Consider the following 20,456-nt stretch of genomic DNA (forward strand, 5'->3'; position numbering starts at 1 on the left):
CTGTTATTGCCTTGATATGTGTCTTGACATAGAAAGAAACAAGTTGAACAACTAAGCAAGCAAATACAGATTCTGGTCTAGATTTTCTTCAAGTAATATTGGTATTGATGACATCAATGCGATATAAGCCTACTGGTAGGGTTGACGTTTTTGATGCTTATCTCCTTCAGCTAAAACTGAGCACAAGGATCCTTTAAATATATTGAAGGGTGGATTGCAGGGGATCACCCCGGTACTGTTGACTGTACTTCAAAAATACACTCATTAACTCTAGGTTCTCCTCGTCTGGTTACAAATGTAGCGTTGAGGAGTATCAAAGCAGAAGCAGAAGCAAACGCAGAACAATTCCAAAGCTATTGATCACACTATCTGTATATCAGTCTAAGAAAGTTCTGTGAAGTTCTTCCATGAGAAAAATAGAAGTATTCAGTTATATAATCTATCAACAATTTCCAGTTTAGTTATATGTTAGTGTATCAAAAGTCAGGACTTAGAAACCATAATTATGTTAAAGATACCTTACATGGTATCAGAAGTTTTAAGTTAGTTGTAACGTGAAAAGAAGAAAAACTTGACATTTTTACTCAGGATTTTTACTTCATCTTAATACTAGATACGGCGTGTCCGTCCGTCCCTCTGTCCGCTCGCTATCGCGTTCGCGTCAGCGCGGTTCGCGTTCACGCGATGCACTATCGCGTGCTCGCGGTGCGCTATCCCATGTCTATGTGCGCTATCGCGGAGTATCAACAGGAGTGTGCGCGGAGTACAGTACGCGCATCGGAAAAGCAGTGTGACTAACAGGTGCATCTCATCGGACCAATAATTATAGGCCTTATTTTCAACACATATTTCAATACCGAACACGTGCACACACCAAACACGTGCATCTCATCGGACCAATAATTATAGGCCTATTTCAGCAGAACATGACTATTTCCGGAAGGCATATGAACCGTTTTTGCGTTCACGTTTCTCGCGATTGATTTCATTACTTTAGTAACGCCCTACCCAGCAAACACAAAACGTTTTCGACATCATTCGCAAAAGGTTGTCAGAAAACGTTTAAATGTCGGTATATATAAAAGGAATATTAAGAGTATAAAACGGTTTCATAACCTTAAAAAATTTTTTGATAATCTACTGCTCAGCAAACAAAAATGTTTTACAGAAAACGTGTAGGGCCTAAATGTCGGGTTATATAAAGGGTATAAAAACGTTTTGATAACATTCCAAAAACATTCTTGAAAACTTGATGCAAAACATTCTAAACAGAATCTTATTTTGGGAAAAATTTTTCCCCAAAATATTTGCAATAACGTTTTCAAACGTTTTTATGACCTTCATGTAACCCGACATTTAAATGTTATTAAAATGTGTGTTTTTTTCAATAAGAACATTTCTGTGTTTGCTGGGTTCAAATATTTTAACATAATGTTATTTAAGTATTGACAAAAATATTGTTGTAGTGTGTTTTCATACAAAACGTTTTAAACGTTATCATGACCTTTATATAACCCGACATTTTAATGTTATTAAAACGTTTTCACTTAAACCAAAAGCCAAAATATAACTTATTTAAAACATTTTTAAAACGTTTTTGTGTTTGCTGGGTATATCCACGTCCAGATACTAATTTCGGTTTCTCTAAATGTGGTAACAGGGCAGGGCTTGGAAGAGGCGAATGATGGGTTTCCAGATTATGGGTAGGCCTACCGAACTACCGAAGTAAGCATCACACCTATAAAAACAAACAGAGTTGATTAAGTTGTGTAAAGTTGGGTCTTGATCATTGAGAGATGCATTTCATAGTAGTTTAAAAAGTCAGGGCAGGTATATGGGTAACGGGTTTGGGTAATTAGAAATAGGCCTATCACGAGAAGCGCCCGAACCGAGAACCGCGAAATCTAGTTAAGTATAATGGGCACGTTGCATCCAGTACATTCTTAAAGGTTCCAAAAGGGTCAAGTTCTAAAGTGTCCTCCTAGTACATAGGCCTATGGATAACCCTCACACTTTAACATAAAATACTTCTTGAAAATTAACGAGTTCTTTTGAGAACCATCACAAATCTAATGTGTTTAGGTTCTAAATGTCCAGCTCGTAACACTTTTTAAACAAATACACACTTTTTAAAGGAAGGCTCCGCCTATCACAACAATATGCCCTATGTAAGAAAAATAATTATCAAGCACGAATCACGTGGTTTTATCTAAAACAAACTCATGGCGACCATGTGATTCGGGCTTGATTATTATCTTTCTAAAATTTATAAGGCATGATATTATGATTGCCGGAGACTCATTAAAGTGCTTAGGAATAAAAGAAAATATTGTTTTCCACATTTTCACGAAACGATTGGTATTTTTGGCAACACCAACTCCTAAACATCACAAATAAAAAGCTTACATATCTAATTTCTAAAAGTTTAAACTGACTTTCAGCACAAATATCCAAGTAACCTTGAATTGTCGATGTGTGACACACATCGTCATCAGAAGCAGTCCTATGATGTTGTTACTTATCTAAACATGTCGCTTTAATAGCTAAACGTTAGCATTTAGAGTGTTGAAGACGGGGTATAAGTGTTTAGGATGCGTTTTGATACAAATTGTATCAAAGTATGACACATGTAAAGTAACTTGAAAATCAAAAGGACGGAGCTGATTTTATTTTGGATTTGCGATGTGTATGATAATATGTTTTATAATATGAAATCATAACAACTTACACTGAATTTCAAAATCTATTGAAATCGCATATCTATGTTCTAAAGACAGAATTTTTTTTTGAATAGGGACCTTAAAATATCCCAATTTTTGATCCTTTTTAACCCATATTTTTAATTATTCAAAAATTGTTTTGAATCTTTAGAACATAAATATGCAGTTTTTTTGTGTGCGTTTTCCAGCTAAAAATAAAGGCGGCAGCCACTATGAAATTGGCTATACCATCTTGAAAAAAATAATGGATTACCTCATATCCAAAATAATTGTTCTACAGCTAGAGCACTATAATATTTCTGGTTGCTTTTATACCAATAATAGGTGAAAGAGGTGTCCTGTATATGTACATGTGTTTGTTGTTGTTTTCAGGCAGTTGTTAAGGCAGCGGCCATTTTAAAAATGGCGGCACATCTTGAAAAAATAAACCAGAATTGTTTAGTCTTTATTGCTGTATTACTCGCATTATAAAGGTAAACAAAATGCTTTGTCAACTCTTTAATAACATTATGTTAAAATCGTGCATCTATTTTTCAAAAGTGTTTTAGAACGTTATTAAAACGTTTTATACCTTTATATAAACCGACAATAACACGTTATCTGTAAAACGTTTTGTGTTTGCTTGGCAACTCAACTTGAAGGCTCTACGACGACGTTGAAAAATTGATATGATGATGATATATAAATGTCAAAGTTCAAGACTTATGGCCTAAAACGCGACGCTTACTTTGCACCTAAAATCTATGGAAAGCTATTTAGGATTTGAAGGGTAAAAATAGGTCAAATCATCAAATTGAGGCTATTACGATAAACTGATATGAAAAGGTGAGAAATTAGGAAAATCGGATACCAAGAAGATTCCAAAAAGTTGCATGTTTACTCAGTGGTGGCCATCTTGAAACAAAAATGTGATTTTTGGTCAAAAATTAGATTTTGACAAAATGTGTTTTAGGTAATAATGTGATTTTGGTCATAAATGTGATTTTTGGTCAAAATGTGTTTTTATTTCAAAATATGTTATTTTGGTCAGGGGTCAAAAATGTGATTTATGGTCAAAAATGTGAATCTTGGTCAAAAATGTAATTTTTAGTCAAAAATGTAATTTTTGGTCAAAAAAGTGATTTTTGGTCAAAAATATGATTTTTGGTCCAAAATGTGATTTTCGGTCAAAAATGTGATTTTTGGTCAAAAATGTGATTTTTGGTCAAAAATGTGATTTTTGGTCAAAAATGTGATTTTTGGTCAAAATTGTGATTTTTGGTCAAAAATGTGATTTTTGATCAAAAACATGACCGCCGTTCACGGCCCTCCGACTCCATACCCGGTTGACTCCCGCGTATGGATGCCGACTGCACCAGCCCTCTGCACCGACAACGAGGCGTGACCACTGCGCAGCTCACCACGACTCCACACCCGGTTGCATCCCGCGTATGGATGCCGACTGTACCGTCCCTCTGCACCGACAACGACGGCGTGACCACTGCGCGCGGCTCACCACGACTCCACACCCGGTTGCATGCCGCGTATGTGTGCCGACTGCACCGGCCCTCTGCACCGACAACGACGGCGATACCAGTTACCCAGGGGCGATACCAGGCCTAGCCTATAATCATGAATTCATGATAATATTCTCCCAGACGGACCACAGCGGTGAGGTTCTACACGGGTACGTATAAATATATTACTATAGGCCTATAATAATTATAATTATTTAAATAAATATCAGGTTAAAATCGGATTGAATTCAGGTTGAAATTAGGTTGAAATTTCGACGTCAATACAACGTGGGATTCAGGTTGAAATTAGGTTGAAATTTCGACGTTGAATCAACGTTGAAATCGGGTTGAAATCAGGTTAGGGTCGATTTGCAAATACAACGTGATTTCAACGTCGAAACGTCAACCTGATTTCAACGTGATTTCAACGTCGGGTGTGCCCACTGGGTTCCCATCCTGGCTTGCAACCTAGGCTGTTTACCACAACTGTAAAAACGTAAAGAGATGTACAAATACGTAGGCAATTCGTTATTTATCCGCGGTTATTCTAAGGAGAAATAATAGTTAGACATGGTTGTTAACCAGGTTGACAAATAAAGATACAATGAAACCCTAATATGTTGTTAATTTGCCTTTTTATTTAGTGCCTATAATAGTTTGCTCTCGGATAGAAAGCAATTATAACGATTCGTCTAGAATATGTGTAAGGGACGCACCATTAGATTCTCAGGGGGGGCATGGGAGTTTGGGTCAGGCAGAATTTTTTTTTTCGCCTCCAAGAGCACCAAATTTTTTTTTCGCCGCCTTCGGCGGCGAAAGTTATTTTTTCAATTTTAATGTACATTTTTATACAAAGTTGGGTGGGGAATTTTTTTTTTTACTCATCAGTGAGGCAAATTTTTTTTTTTTCATCTCACTAGTGGGCAAAGTTTTTTTTTTTCTCACTAGTGGGCAAAGTTTTTTTTTTCAAAAAACTCCCATGCCCCCGGAAATCTAATGGTGCGCCCCTAAGAACATAGTGGATCAGTCGATATAAGCCGGTGAAGACTGTATATACCGTAAACGTTCACCTAATGGCGCTCATGGGCTCCTTTGCCTTGGGGTAAATTTCATGTACAAATAGAGAGCTCCCTCCTCTGAAAATCCCAACAAGAATTAAAGGTACCTGGTTTTGGTTATTGCTCATTTGGTTATTGGTATTCATTTCTCATCATAGTTGTATCGTCTTGGGTTCCGCGCACGCTGACGAGTTATACGGCGACATTTTGTACTAAAATTATAAATCCAAAATTTATTATTTTATTTTATTTATTATTTAAATCATAAGATGTGCGACATATCACATGACTAGTCTTTTGTTCGTAAGGGGACAAGTAAAGTGTTTGGATGCGAGCCGTTAGACCAATTAGTCGGGCTCTCATTCACGCGCGGATGGGAAATAGTGTTCACTTTATGTTTGATACGGTTTCTAGACTGAAATTTTGCGTAGAACACGCTCCCGTAGTCCACTTTAATTAAAAATGTGCCCAAAGTGCTTTTTCCGGGGGGTGCCCCTACAATGGGGGTCAAAATTACTAAAACTGTATTCTAAGGCCAATGGTGGCGATTTTGGTGTCTAAATATATGTTTATGAACATGAGAAAGTCATTTAGACAGTTTACGAAATCCAACATGGCTTCCTTATGTTCCAAAATTCAAAATGGCGGCCAAAATGGTGAATTTTAGCCAAACGTGTTTGAACGGCTTTTTTAGGCCGATGGTGGTGATTTGAGTGTCTATGAATATGTCTGTGGACATGAAAAAGTTATTTACATAGTTTATCAAAATGCAAAATGGCTGCCTTATACAAAAAAATTCAAAATGGCCGCCAAAATGCCGAAAAATATTCTAACCTATTTGAACGGCGCTCTCGGGCCGATGGTCGTGATTTGGGTGTAGGTATATGTTTGAGAACATAAAACATTCATTTATATTGTTTATAAAAATCCAAAATGGCTGCCCTATGCCCAAAAATTCAAAATGGCGGTCAAAATGTCGAATATTAGTCTATATCATTTGAACGGAATTCTCAGGCCGATGGTGGCGATTTTTAGTGTCCAGTTATATGTTTGGGGACATGAAAAAGTCATTCAGCTAGTTTACAAAAAAAAAAAAATGCTCTATGGTCTAAAATTCAAAATGGGGGCTAAAATAGTGAATTTTAGTAAAAATTACTTGAAAGATATTCTTAGGCTGGTGCTAGCGATATTGGTGTCTAGGTATATGTTTGTGACATATAGGCCCCTATAGTGTACATGACCAAGTCATTTAGACAGTTGATGAAATCTAGAATGGCTGCCCTGTGCTAAAAATATCAAGTAGTGGCCAAAATTGCAAATTTTATATTGATTTTATCTAATCATCATGGCGGTCAAAATGTCGAATATTAGTCTATATCATTTGAACGGAATTCTCAGCCTTTTTCACGTTAATTTTTAATTAAAGTGGACTACGGGAGCGTGTTCTACGCAAAATTTCAGTCTAGAAACCGTATCAAACATAAAGTGAACACTATTTCCCATCCGCGCGTGAATGAGAGCCCGACTAACTTGTATGGTCTTTAATAGATTTTGCCATTTTTGCAAGTACTAGTTTTAATAAAAATGTTTTAATAACATTCCAAAAAGATTCTTGAAAACTTGATACAAAACATTCCAAACAGAATGTTATTTTGGGTGGAAAAAATATTTTGCGAAAAATGTTTGCCCAAAATGTTTTCAATAACGTTTTAAAAACGTTTTCATGACCTTTTTTTATTATTTAGATTTTTGTGTGACAAATCCAATAAAATATACTCACTGACTTGAGCTTTCGCCATCCAGGCTGATGGCTTGATCACAAGTGATCTGGTCCACTGCATTTCCCGCGGTGTTTGGATGCACTCTCACTCCTCGGGATCAAAGTTTGTTTTAGCAGTGGATCATATACGTGACTCAGAGAAAAGAGCCGTCATCGCGGTTGATTGCATTAGCCCCCTTCTTGCGGATCTGAATTGATTCTCGGATTCTTCTTGAAACAGCATTTGAGTCTTTGTCTAGTATGCTGGCCCCCTCCCAATTGATAACATGATTTTCTTGGGCGACGTGATCTGTGATCGCTGACTTATGTTGTTCCGATGTTGACGCTTTTCTATTTGCTCTGGTGAACTTTGTGTCTTTGACCGTTTCAGAGTCTTTTTGGTGTTCTTTTAGACGGACGCCGAATTGCCTTCCTGTTTCTCCCACATACGACTTATCACAACCTTTGCAGGGGATTTCGTAAACTGCGTCACTGGTTTCTAAGATGTCTTTCTTGTCTTTGGGATGCACAAGAATGCTTTTGAGTGTGTTTGTAGGTCGCATGGCTGTTGAAATTTTGTGTTTTTGAAAAATCCTTTGGAGTTGTTCCGAAAGACCTTCGACATAGGGGATCACAACCATACCTTTTGATGGTGTTTCGTCGGATTTCTTAGGCTTTTTGGTTCTTTGGTTTTCGCTTCCATCTGGTGTTTGACTCTGTCAAACGCCCACTTGGGGTAACCACATTCCATTAAAGCGTTCTTGATCTTTCTTTCTTCTTCCATTTTGTCTACTTCTTCCGTCACTATATTATCCTTTCTGTCCATGAGCGTTCTAATTACACCGAGCTTCTGGTGGAGTGGGTGTTGAGACTTGAAATTAAGATACTGATCCGTATGGGTCTTTTTACGGTACACAAGCATTTTTACCGAACCGTCTTCCCTGCGAACTATTAGAGTATCCAGGAAGGGGATTTTCCCCTGATCTTCTTCCTCGTGGGTAAACTTTATGTTGCCCGTAGGGTCGATGGTGTTGAGATGTTCTGTAAGCTTGAGTGTAGTATCTTTCTGAATGATCTCTAAAACATCGTCAACGTATCTCCTCCAGTACTTTGGCTTACAATCTAGTGGTGCTGTCATTATGGCCTCTTTCTCTAACCACTCCATGAAAAGATTAGCCACGATTGCGCTGACCGGACTTCCCATGGCTGCACCGAAAATCTGGCGAAAGATTTGTCCGCGAAAGCTGAAATATGTGGTTGTGAGGATAAATTGTAAGAGCTCGATGATGTCTTCCGTATTTAGTTTTGTTCTGTCTTTGAGTGTTTTGTCATTCTCTAGCCGTTCCTTGATGATGTCAAGACATTTTTCTATGGGAGTGTTGGTGAATAGGGAAACGACATCATGTGAATTAAAAATATCACCATCGTCGATGCATATCCCCATCATCTCCTCCGCTAGGGACTTCGAATTAACCACATGGTGTTCCGAGGTGCCGACTAATGGAGCGAGAATTTCAGCTAATGCTTTAGAGGTTTGATAGCCAATTGAACCTGTATAGTCAACTATGGGGCGGATCGGATTCCCCGTTTTATGAATTTTGGTAGTGCAGTAGAGCCGGGGGGTGTTTTCAGCTGTGGGGTATAACAATCTGTATTGACCTTCGTCGATCTTATCCTCCGATTTGAGCCTTTTCATGATGTCTACCAACTTTCTTTTGTACCTAGGCGTGGGATCTTTGCTCAGTTTTTCATAGGTGTTTTGGTCACTGAGCATCTCATTAACCTTCTGTTCATAATTATCTTTGGTCTGAACTACAGTGCACTTCCCTTTGTCAGCACCCATTATTAACAAATCATTTGATTTCTTAAGCTCACCTAACGCCACTCTCTCCTCCTTGGTAATGTTGGATTTCGGGAGTTTTGCCGACTTCAAAGTACCAACTACCTCTGCTCTAAGACTCTGTGCTTCTTCCCATGGCAATTTCTTACACGCCGATTCACACGCAACGATGTATTCTTCGTGTGGGATCTTGTTTACTGACACAGCAAAATTCAAACCACGCGCGAGCAACTTTTGCTGTGGATCCGATAAGGGTTTATCGGAAATGTTTTTGACCCACTTTTCTCTCCATTTCTTCAACTGGGACCCGCTTAGGTCGGGTTCTGAAACGTCTGCTTTCTTACTACTGGCTTCATTTCTAGTTTTGAGATGGTTTAGCTTTTCCTTATGTCTCTCTTTGGTTTTGTTTTCGACTGATTTTCGTTTCGTATCCAAGTGAGATTCAACATGGCCGATGACCTCGGGGTCGATGTTGAGTGTTTCTAGATCGTTTTTCTGTGATTCTCGCTTTCGTTGTAAACCTCTAATTTTATTGTTTACTACACGAATTCGCTCCCCGATTAGACCTTTCTCCGCTTTCTTGATGATATTCCTCGCTTTTTCCGTGTTGATCGGGCAGCGAATTTTGAGGCTTGACGGCGTGATGCCATTATCCTTACAGCGGTGGGTGAATGTTAAATGTTGACGGTGCCGGGCCAATTTTTCTCTGTATTCTCTAGGTCACGTATATGTTTTACTGCCGGTTGTCCATAACGATTTCTGACTTCCGTAAACAGATGCATCGGTAGGATTGTAGATCAAATTATTTAGATTTTTGTGTGACAAATCCAATAAAATATACTCACTGACTTGAGCTTTCGCCATCCAGGCTGATGGCTTGATCACAAGTGATCTGGTCCACTGCATTTCCCGCGGTGTTTGGATGCACTCTCACTCCTCGGGATCAAAGTTTGTTTTAGCAGTGGATCATATACGTGACTCGGAGAAAAAGAGCCACTGCTAAAACAAACTTTGATCCCGAGGAGTGAGAGTGCATCCAAACACCGCGGGAAATGCAGTGGACCAGATCACTTGTGATCAAGCCATCAGCCTGGATGGCGAAAGCTCAAGTCAGTGAGTATATTTTATTGGATTTGTCACACAAAAATCTAAATAATTTGATCTACAATCCTACCGATGCATCTGTTTACGGTTTTCATGACCTTTATATAACCCGACATTTAAATGTTATTAAAAGGTTTTGAAAAAAACATTTTAAGAACATTTCTGTGTTTGCTGGGTTCAAACATTTTAACATAATGTTATTTAAGTATTGACACAATATTTGGCAAAAATGTTTGCAAAAATAGTTTACTATAACATTTTTGAAAACATTTAAAAATATTGTTGTAGTGTGTTTTCATACAAAACGTTTTAAAACGTTATCATGACCTTTATATAACCCGACATTTTAATGTTATTAGAACGTTTTTACCTAAACCAAAAGCCAAAATATAACTTATTTAAAACGTTTTTAAAACGTTTTTGTGTTTGCTGGGATTATCCCACATTCGAGTATTCAAATGCCTTACTTATCTGAAGTACTCACAGGGTGAGCAAAAAAACTAGCTAACCAGTTAGCATTTTTGTAGTTTGATAAGGCAATTTATGTCAAGTACAAAACAGTCCAAGTGTAAAAAAAGTCAATAAACGGATTTTTTTACAAGCACGATTATCTTTTTTAGAAAGGTGGAAATTGAAAACTTACGACATGATTGCGTGTTGCAGCTCTGTGAAGAACTACTAGCTCCGGGACATGAACCGCTCCCCACACATGTCCTGTACCGATACTTTGTCACACCGCCACACGTACTGCTGCAAGCGCCCCAGGAATCCCACGAAGCCCAGGTTGCTGTTTAGGATTCAAGAATAAATCTGAAATTTGACTGTATCAGCTTGTATCATTGTTTGCAGCATTGTCTTGTCCATATTGTATGGTATGATTATAGTGTCCACTTCATGCATAGTTACACTAACTTTGTCAAGTTTTGTAACAAGTTACACGATTAATCTTCTTAGAAAGCTTGAAATTGGAAACTTACGACACGCTTGAGTGATACAACTCTCTGAAGAATCATCAGATCCGGGACATGCACCACTCCCAACACATGTCCTGTACCGATACTTTGTCCCACCGCCACACGTACTGCTGCAAGCGCCCCAGTAACCCCATGCTGACCAGGAGGCTGTGATTAGAATTCAGAAATAAATCAGAAAGATGAATGTATTTTCATATGGAGCGAACACATCACAAAATCAGGTCCAACCCTATCTGACTAAACAAATCACAACTAGTGTTTCCATTAACTGGCCATACCTGGTTATTTTGATGGAAAACAAAAGTTTAGAATGAAGGCTGGTGTGCCCATATTTTTTGTTATAGTTGTGCTCTGTGCATGTTTTTCTCACTATCTAAGAATACAAATTTAAAATATTACAATTCTGACATTTTAGGAAAGTATTTTGGTTCAATTTACCAAATGGCGTCACTTTTCTTCTGTACCTTTAAAAACATTAAGTATAGGAACTTGATATTGTGGTGTGATCCTTGTAGCATGTTTGTGTTCTAACAACAAGAGTAAAGACTAAATAACAATAGAAACAAGAATAACAACAACAACAATACTAATTTGCCGATATGGCATGATGATTGTTAAAGATACGTCCATCCAAACCTGTTTATCCAAGTAGTTCGAAACTAGAGGTATTTCGGTGAGAGCCTAGACACTGAAAAAATGAGTGCCCCCCGGGCATTTTTATGCTGTCCGATTGTAAAAACACGGTATTTTAAACAAGCACGATTGACTTTTTTAGAAAGCTAGAAATTGAAAACTTACGACACGATTCAGTGTTATAGCTCAGTGAAGAACTATCAGATCCGGGACATAAATCACTCCCAACACATATGTCCTGGACCGAAATATTGTCCCACCACCACATTGTAACAAATTTGTTTTATCATTGGCGAAACATGGGGTTTTGATTTGAACTGTTGTCATCAGCACGGTTCACGGGGTTTATCTGTTGTATAGCTTCGGATGCTTACCGAAGCTTGAAGAACCGTGAAGAATTGAATAAATAACCAACGCAAGATTCACATATTAAAGTATTAAAATACCTTACTTATCTAAAGTACTCATAGCTGGCCAGTTAGCATTTTTTATATAGTTTGACGAGGCAATTTCGAACAAGTTCGAAACTGTCTGAGGGTAAAAACATGTAAGTCGGATATAAGCTGAATATTGAAAACCTACGGCACGGCTGAGTGTTACAACTCTCTGAAGAACTCGCAACTCCGGGACATGAACCGCTCCCAACACATGTCCTGTGCCGATCCATTGTCCCCCGCCACATGTCCTGCTGCAAGCACTCCAGGAACCCCATGAAACCCAGGAAGCTGTGTGTGGTGGAATTCAGGAATAAATCGGAAATATTATTATATCATATTGTGGAATATTGTGATATAAATGACCAACGCCAAGATTCACATATTTAAGTATTCAAATGTTTTACATATCGGAAGTAGTCACAGAGTAGCAAGAAATCTAGATAGCTAGTTAGTATTTTTATAGTTTGATGAAGTAGTTTAGAACAAGTAAAAAGGGTAAAAACATACGTCATGAAACGGTGTTTTAGACAAACATGGTTAAACTTTTTAGAAAGCTAAAACTTTACCAAGCTGGATATTGAAAACCTACGACATGGCTGAGAGTTACAACTCCCCGAACTTCTTATGGAGCATTGTGTTATCAAAAAGTTTTAGAATCGCCCAGAAGTGAAAGAGCTATATCAATGAAATTTTGTCAGTGCAATCACTGGTCCTTATGTACATTATGGTAGAAAAATTGGTTTCATAGGTATGTTTACTTTTTTTACAGGTGGCACTAGATGCCAATAACCCGCTGCCCCAGTCACTGCACATAAACTGCAAGATTGAGAAAATTGAGGCAAGCAGCATTATTAAGATCCTTCTTTTGAAGGGTTGCAGTGCCTAGAAAATTGATGATGAAATGAAAGGTATCTTCGGTGGCGATTGTGATATGTCACTGTCGCCTTTTTGGAAAAGGAATTTTTATTTCATCACAGATTTTCTGGGCACTGTAACCCTTAAAATGGAATGCATGCCTCAATTTTCTCCATTTTGCTGGTTATGCGGTTACATAGGCAGGTAGTGACATCTAGCTCCTGTAAAAAAATAGACATACTTATGAGACCATTTTTGCACCATAGTGTACATAAGGACCAGTGATTGCTCTGTGTTTCAAGGGTTTTTCTGGTATCCTAGCAACAGAAGCCCATTCCCATTTGAACTTGTCCCTCAGATCATTTAACTTCACTTCCATCCAACAGACTAACATGCAGCTATAACCACTGCTCTATAAGATCTCCATCTATAATAGTCATTTTACATCAAGTTGTTATATTCCATCTACATCTGTATTAAATAAAGAGTTCATCTACAACTTCATCAGCAAGTCATCATCTTGTGTATTTTTCTTGTGTTCTAACTTCCTTTTAATGCATGGAGTAAAAGCTCCTACGGCTCAATCGTTGGCATAACCCCATCCCATCGGTTACAGACAGTAGAAACTCTCTCTACTGTCTATTCAACAACACGAATTTGTGGAAATTTGCCATGATTAGTGTCCACTCGGAGGGTTATTTTTTGGACCCTGAAGGGGTCCAAAACATTGCCCAAGTTGTATTTTTATAATATTATTTTTGAAGACAATTTTAACAATGTGTGTGTTTTTGGTCTAGAGCAGTCAGAAGGGAGGGGGGGCAATTTTAGAAGAAAAAATAAAATGTAAACAATGCCCCCTGAGAAGTAAGAAACTTTTGCAAAATGAAGACCTAATTGGAGCGATTTGGTGGACCATTTGGTACTATTAATGTGTAAAATTTTAGTTTAAAAAAGCCGAAAATGCAGTCCATGGAGCCTTTCGTGGACGGCAAGTTTCCCCTATTATTGTAGGCCTATTGTGAATTCAATTGTGAATTTTTCCTCTGAAGGGGTCCAAAACATTGCCCAAGTTGTATTTTTATAATATTATTTTTGAAGACAATTTTAACAATGTGTGTGTTTTTGGTCTAGAGCAGTCAGAAGGGGGGGCAATTTTAGAAGAAAAAATAAAATGTAAAAAATGCCCCCTGAGAAGTAAGAAACTTTTGCAAAATGAAGACCTAATTGGAGCGATTTGGTGGACCATTTGGTACTATTAATGTGTAAAATTTTAGTTTAAAAAAGCCGAAAATGCAGTCCATGGAGCCTTTCGTGGACGGCAAGTTTCCCCTATTATTGTAGGCCTATTGTGAATTCAATTGTGAATTTTTCCTCTGAAGGGGTCCAAAACATTGCCCAAGTTGTATTTTTATAATATTATTTTTGAAGACAATTTTAACAATGTGTGTGTTTTTGGTCTAGAGCAGTCAGAAGGGGGGGGGGCAATTTTAGAAGAAAAAATAAAATGTAAAAATGCCCCCTGAGAAGTAAGAAACTTTTGCAAAATGAAGACCTAATTGGAGCGATTTGGTGGACCATTTGGTACTATTAATGTGTAAAATTTTAGTTTAAAAAAGCCGAAAATGCAGTCCATGGAGCCTTTCGTGGACGGCAAGTTTCCCCTATTATTGTAGGCCTATATATTGTGTTAAACATAAATCCACAAATGTCGAAAGCAGAAGTGAAAATGGCTATGTGTTTATTAACTACGCTGGGGTTGCCCCCCCCCCCCGAACATCTGAAATTTTGCAAAATGAAGACCTAATTGACGCGATTTGGTGGACCATTTTGGCACTATTACTGTGTAAAATTTAAGTTTGAACAGTTGAAAAAGTCAAAAATTTGTGAAATGGAGGTCCATGAAGTCTTTCGTTGTCACGTTTTCCCTATTATTGTAGGCCTATAAATTATGTTACACATAGGGCCTAAATTAACAAATGTCGAAAGTAGAAGCTAAAATGGCCAGTTGTTTATCCACTGCGCATGGGGGTGTCCGACAGAGAGGGAAAATTGGCAAAATTAAAGTACAATTGAAGCCATTTGGGGCATCATTTAAGGGGTTGTTTGGAATGACAGGTGAGTCAGGGGTCAAAAACAAAATTTTTACCTTTTTGACCTCAGCACATGTGTATGTATGATCTGCCATACAAAAATTAAAAAAACAATACCTCAAAGTATCATTTTTAATGTTTTTTGTCATAATCACGCTTTTCTACAAATTTCATCTGTTTGTACCGGGGGCGTGTCTGTTGCCAGGTAGGCCTACATGACAGCATAGACACACGTTACAACCTTGAATAATAATACAGAATGACGTTATATTCTTCTTAACCTATCTTAGAACTGCCTATTATTTCAATTGTTATACTGTTCTGGTTGGTTTATTGCATATACTGTATAGAAATTATGCAATATGACGTCGAGCATGACAGAGTCATCTTCATTCAAATAAAATTCAGGTACCCGTAAGGTACCACGGAGCAATTCGCACGATAATACAATAAAACAGATGAAAGGTATGAATGGTTGTGGAATCGAATTGCAGACCTGTCCCTCTGTCACCTTAGAACTGCATCTCGTAGGCAATGGTAGGTAATAAACCAACCGGAACGATATAACAATTGAAATAACAGCATGTCTTGGTCTCAATTCAAGATGTGCAATTTGGACACACCTACTCGTTGGCTGATTTATACTTCAACAGTTCCTCAAAGTGATATCAGAAAAGCCACTATCTCATTGTTCATTGGCCCGCAGTATGCGCTCGCCCCGGGGCACTCAACTTTAGAATTGATGGGAATGTGCCTACATTTTGTACAAGCGTCGCGAAGTAGGCGCATATCAGTACAAAACGTTGGTTTTTTTTTTAAATAAAAAAAAGGGTCAATTATGTACAATCAAAATGAAAAAGGGGTCATTGGGTAGGCCTATAATATTTTGAAAACTGAAGGTGCCTGGTCATCGGGTATAGTCGGCTTCAAAAGAGGGGCATATATTGACAGGCACATACCGTCACCTCTAAAGTTGATGCCCCGGGTGCTCGCATTATATTTTGTTCATGGCTCGGCTTTTAAAACTCCCACACATCACAATAAGGCTATTGAAAAGTGTATAGAATAGCTAATGATAGACTGGTCCCTGCGATTAGTCGCGGACCCGAGCGACAATATAGTAAACACATCGAGTTTATAACACAAGTGACAGTAGTCGTGAATTATGGAGGGTTTCATTGAACTTCTACCAGCAAAATATGGAATAATACTAACACAAGACACCAATCGAGATGATGATACCAGCCATAATGGAAGGCTTGTATTTGACCTTCTTATGAATCCAATTTCGTGGCGAGAAGTTAAAAAGGTAATGTATATTTCAAGAAATTTGGGTTCAAAAATTCCGTATCAGCTCGTATCATCAATTCCGTAAATATGGCGTATAGAGGCACAACTTGACAATAAACTGAACTATTTAAACGTAAAGGACGCACTGGATACACATACATTTGTGTTTCCTTGCTGGCGGAATAGTTGTAAAACTCTTTTTTGTCAAAAAAGTTGGACAATTTATGAATTATGATTGGCAAAATAGCGAAAGGAAATAGACTTTTCCAACCATGTAAAACTACACTGGGTTGTTGACATGGTCGACATACATTAAGACATACGCATGTTCCTAAAGTAGGAGGTAAGTACTATAATTAATTGTTTAAAGTGCTCAACATACCAGCAAAAAGTCATAGGGTCATCAGAGTACAGGGACTTTGTGAAATACTGGGTCCAAAAATAAAGTGCGTGAGCCGATATGCAACATCAAATATAAAAGCCGATTTACATAATTTCCCATGACCTTACAGAAGTGATCGTGCTCAAATATAAAACTATAGAGTTTGGTCCTTGATATGCACCATCAATTGTGTACTTGTGATCAATATTGCTAGGCAAACAATCACAGCAAACATGCCAAAATCCTCCCATTTCTCCTCCATTTACACACATATAAACCCACCCCTTAAACAGAAAAAACGACCCGAACTCAATTTGCAAAATTTCAAACTGACACTAGTCTTGAGACTCGCAATCACTAAAACATGCATGGATCGATGCGGACAAAATGTGATGGGGCCTGCCTGTCGGGAATAGGTCCTAAATGCCAAAAGCCGAGAATAAATGCACAATATCGGGTGTTTCTCAATTCAAATCTTGTAATTATTTGAACGCGTACGTTTTCAAGATTTGGACGCATTGGACTTTGGGACTTTGGATTTGAAGGGGTCCGCAAAGTGCCTGAACGCGTAAATACGCGTTTTTGTGCGTTAAAGTAAACACTAACTTTGGTCATGCTTCAAGTAACAAATTTCGGGATTTTTGGGTTAGCCACCACCGATATTTTTAGAGACCGATTAAGTTGTTCGTAAGTGGACGATATCGCTGTAACTATAATTGGTACACTTGAATGGCATCAAAATGTCGAGAACAAGAACAAAATCCCGAACATAGCTATGATCGTTTGTTCGGAAAATCGCTCAGATAACTGAATTTGTGCAAGACTCTCAGCTATAAGATATTCTTTCTCATTAAACATAAATAATAAGTTATATTTTTACCTTCAGTTGTGTGCTGCTGAGTAGTACTTCCAGGATTCGTGGTGACTTGGCTTGTAGTTGTTACAACGGCAGCTAAAACAAACAAACAAACAAACAAACAAACAAACAAAATAAAAAACAGTCATCTGGGTTGTTTGTGTTCATAATGAATGGATTCGTGCAGATCTTCCGTATTACATAACATTATATACATAGCGAGCATTATTTAACATAAATAATAAGTTATATTTTAACCTTCTGTTGTACGGGTCCCTAGCTATGAGTAAGGGTACGGGTACGGGTCCGAACCCAAAATAGGGTGCGAGTACGGGTACGGGTACGGGTCCGGGTATGTGTACGGAAATTGGGACTTGAGTAACGGGTACAGGTACGGGTCCCAGTACGGTATGTGTACGGGTACGGGCCATGGGTACGGGTACAGAAATTAGAAGTGTAATACTTATATGGGTCCCATTATGAGTATGGTATAAACAAATCTATTGTTATTGGTGTAAACATTAATTTATTGGCAATACCTTGCTGTAAATACACTCTTTGATGTCATTTATATCACAGCAAATAAATAAAACTACATTCCGCACCAAAAAAATTATTATGTCATAATCATACATAGCATACATTTTAAGTTGTTATGTGGATATATAATATCAACATGTGTATAACATACATGTACATTTTGTGTAGCCAGGGCATGGCAAGATTGACCTTTTCAGGGCCCTGGGCTAGGCTAAAGTTTAGGGCACTTGCTAACTGGATTGTGTTAGTCCCTATCCAACCCCATCCATGTAACCTATTTGTTTTGATTATTATCAGTTGACTCAGAGGGGGATTCATGAGTGGAGTTGCATCTGGGAAGTGAGAGTATATCTACTCTCCCATTTTCCTGCATGCATGTAGCTATGTGCTGTATGGACTATGGAACCCGTACCTATGGTACATGGGTCCCGGACCATGAGTACGGGTACGGGCCCCATGCCATAAGTACGGGTACGGGTCCCAGGCAATGGGTACGGGTATAGGTCCCAGTCATTGAGTACGGGTACGGATACGGGTCCGTGTACAGAAATTGGGACTCTAGTACGGATACGAGTACGAATACGGGTACGGCTACGAATACGGGTACGGGTACTACAAGTCATATATAATTGGTACCATAAAGCTATACTCATTTCAGCCGAAAATCACACGAACTACCGGAATACACAAGAAATACCAGACTTTTTTACTTTCTCATTATTATCTGACATAAATATGTTATATGTTTACCTTCAGTTGTGAGCTGCTCAGTAGCAGAAGTGCTTCCAGGATTCGTGGTGACTATGCTTGTGGTTGATTCAACGGCAGCTAAAACAAACAACCAAGCAATGTAATGAATATTTCGTATTCATAACAATATTCAGACCAGTAAACGTAGTAGGCTACTATAATATTCTATAGCACTATACAACCATTATTCATTTGAGTCACTCGTGTTTGTGCTCATATTGAACATGAACATTTCCATGGTTCAAATCTTTCGTACTGCATCTAACGTGTTTGTAACGTAACGCAGTACTGTTATAATCTATAGTACTATACAATTATATTTACTTGAGCCTCTGTGTTTATGCTCAGAATGAACATTTGCCTGGTTCAAATCCTTAGTATTGCATAACAATAGTGTTTGTAATGTAGTACTACAATCTACATTTTCATGCATGGATGTAGCCATGTGCTGTATGGATCCCGTACCTATGGTACCTGTACCCATGGGTACGGGTACGGGTCCCGGACCATGAGTACGGGTACGGGTCCCATGCCATGAGTACGGGTACGGGTCCCGTGCATTATTTTTTCCTAAACATTATTTTTATTTCCTAAACAATGACATTAAATGTATGGATGATTTCGTTCTTATTTCAACTGGTTTCATCGATACAATTTAAATAGAGTTTTGTTTAATGCCATCATTCTTTCCCAAGAATATCGACATTCGCTTGACATTTTCAGATACAGTGACTTTACAAGAATTGTTTTCCGTAACCTAAGTCATTATTTTAAATAATATTTTCTTGTACAAAAGTTCTTTTGTTTCCAAATGTCCTTCTCATAGTGTGTATTCAACAAACAAAACGAAATACAAATTGAAAATAAATGTGTAGGCGGATGTCACACCAGCGACAAAATGATAGCCTAAATCTAGATGGAAGTGGATATGAATAATTTAGCAACATAAAATTATAGTATGATTATCGGGAAGCTATTCGTCATAACCAAGCACATGATACACTCATGTAGAGTTTTATCCTTTAATTGAAGAATTTTAATATCAATGTGGAAACACCCATGGTCTAATTAATTGCATTCAACTTGTTCGATACATTTTTAGAAAGCAGTAGATGAACCCATAAAATATTCACCATGTTCACTATGTTGAACAGAGTTTAATTTAGGAAATTGGCAATAATGGTGACATATCGGAGCAATTTATCAAGATCAAGCATATCAGGAGACCGATCCCATGGTAACGCCAAACAATAGTGAAATGGAATTACTATCTTTAATTAAAGAGGAATTACGGTGGACAGTACAACCAGCTGGCAAATCCGTTTTAGATATTTGAAACTTTACCAATGTTTACCCCTCGAAAGCTTTTTAAATCAGGATTTAGAAATCGTCCCAGAATGATTTATACCGTGTTTGAACAAAATATCAAAAATATATAGGCAACAGTGTATCTAATTTTAATAAGTGCAATACAATGACAACATTACAGGTTACGGGTTATTTTCAAGTAATACATTATCATGTACGTGTATATTGTTTAAAAGGCTTATTATTTGTCCGTTAGTGGCGCATCAATTAAGTGGCGCGTTGCTACACCAAGATTTCTAGTTACCTTTTCCTCTAAAAATCTCTACTAGGAATAATTATTTATATAATAAAAGATGACAATTTG

At 37.9% G+C, this 20,456-nt stretch overlaps 1 protein-coding gene across 1 annotated transcript; it reads right to left on the minus strand.

Moving 5' to 3' along the window:
• Positions 1 to 7,664: 7,664 nt before the first annotated feature.
• On the minus strand, positions 7,665 to 19,268 carry LOC140163475 (uncharacterized). Its single transcript, XM_072186790.1, has 6 exons — positions 19,250 to 19,268; positions 18,785 to 18,862; positions 17,519 to 17,590; positions 12,167 to 12,309; positions 10,955 to 11,098; positions 7,665 to 9,527 (listed from the first exon to the last, which is right to left on the minus strand). Exons 1-6 carry the CDS (start codon positions 19,266 to 19,268, stop codon positions 7,665 to 7,667), a joined length of 2,319 nt encoding a protein of 772 aa, XP_072042891.1.
• Between the last annotated feature and the right edge of the window lie 1,188 nt (positions 19,269 to 20,456).

This window comes from Amphiura filiformis, chromosome 11 (genome assembly GCF_039555335.1).
Source record: "Amphiura filiformis chromosome 11, Afil_fr2py, whole genome shotgun sequence".
NCBI classification, from domain to species: domain Eukaryota; kingdom Metazoa; phylum Echinodermata; class Ophiuroidea; order Amphilepidida; family Amphiuridae; genus Amphiura; species Amphiura filiformis.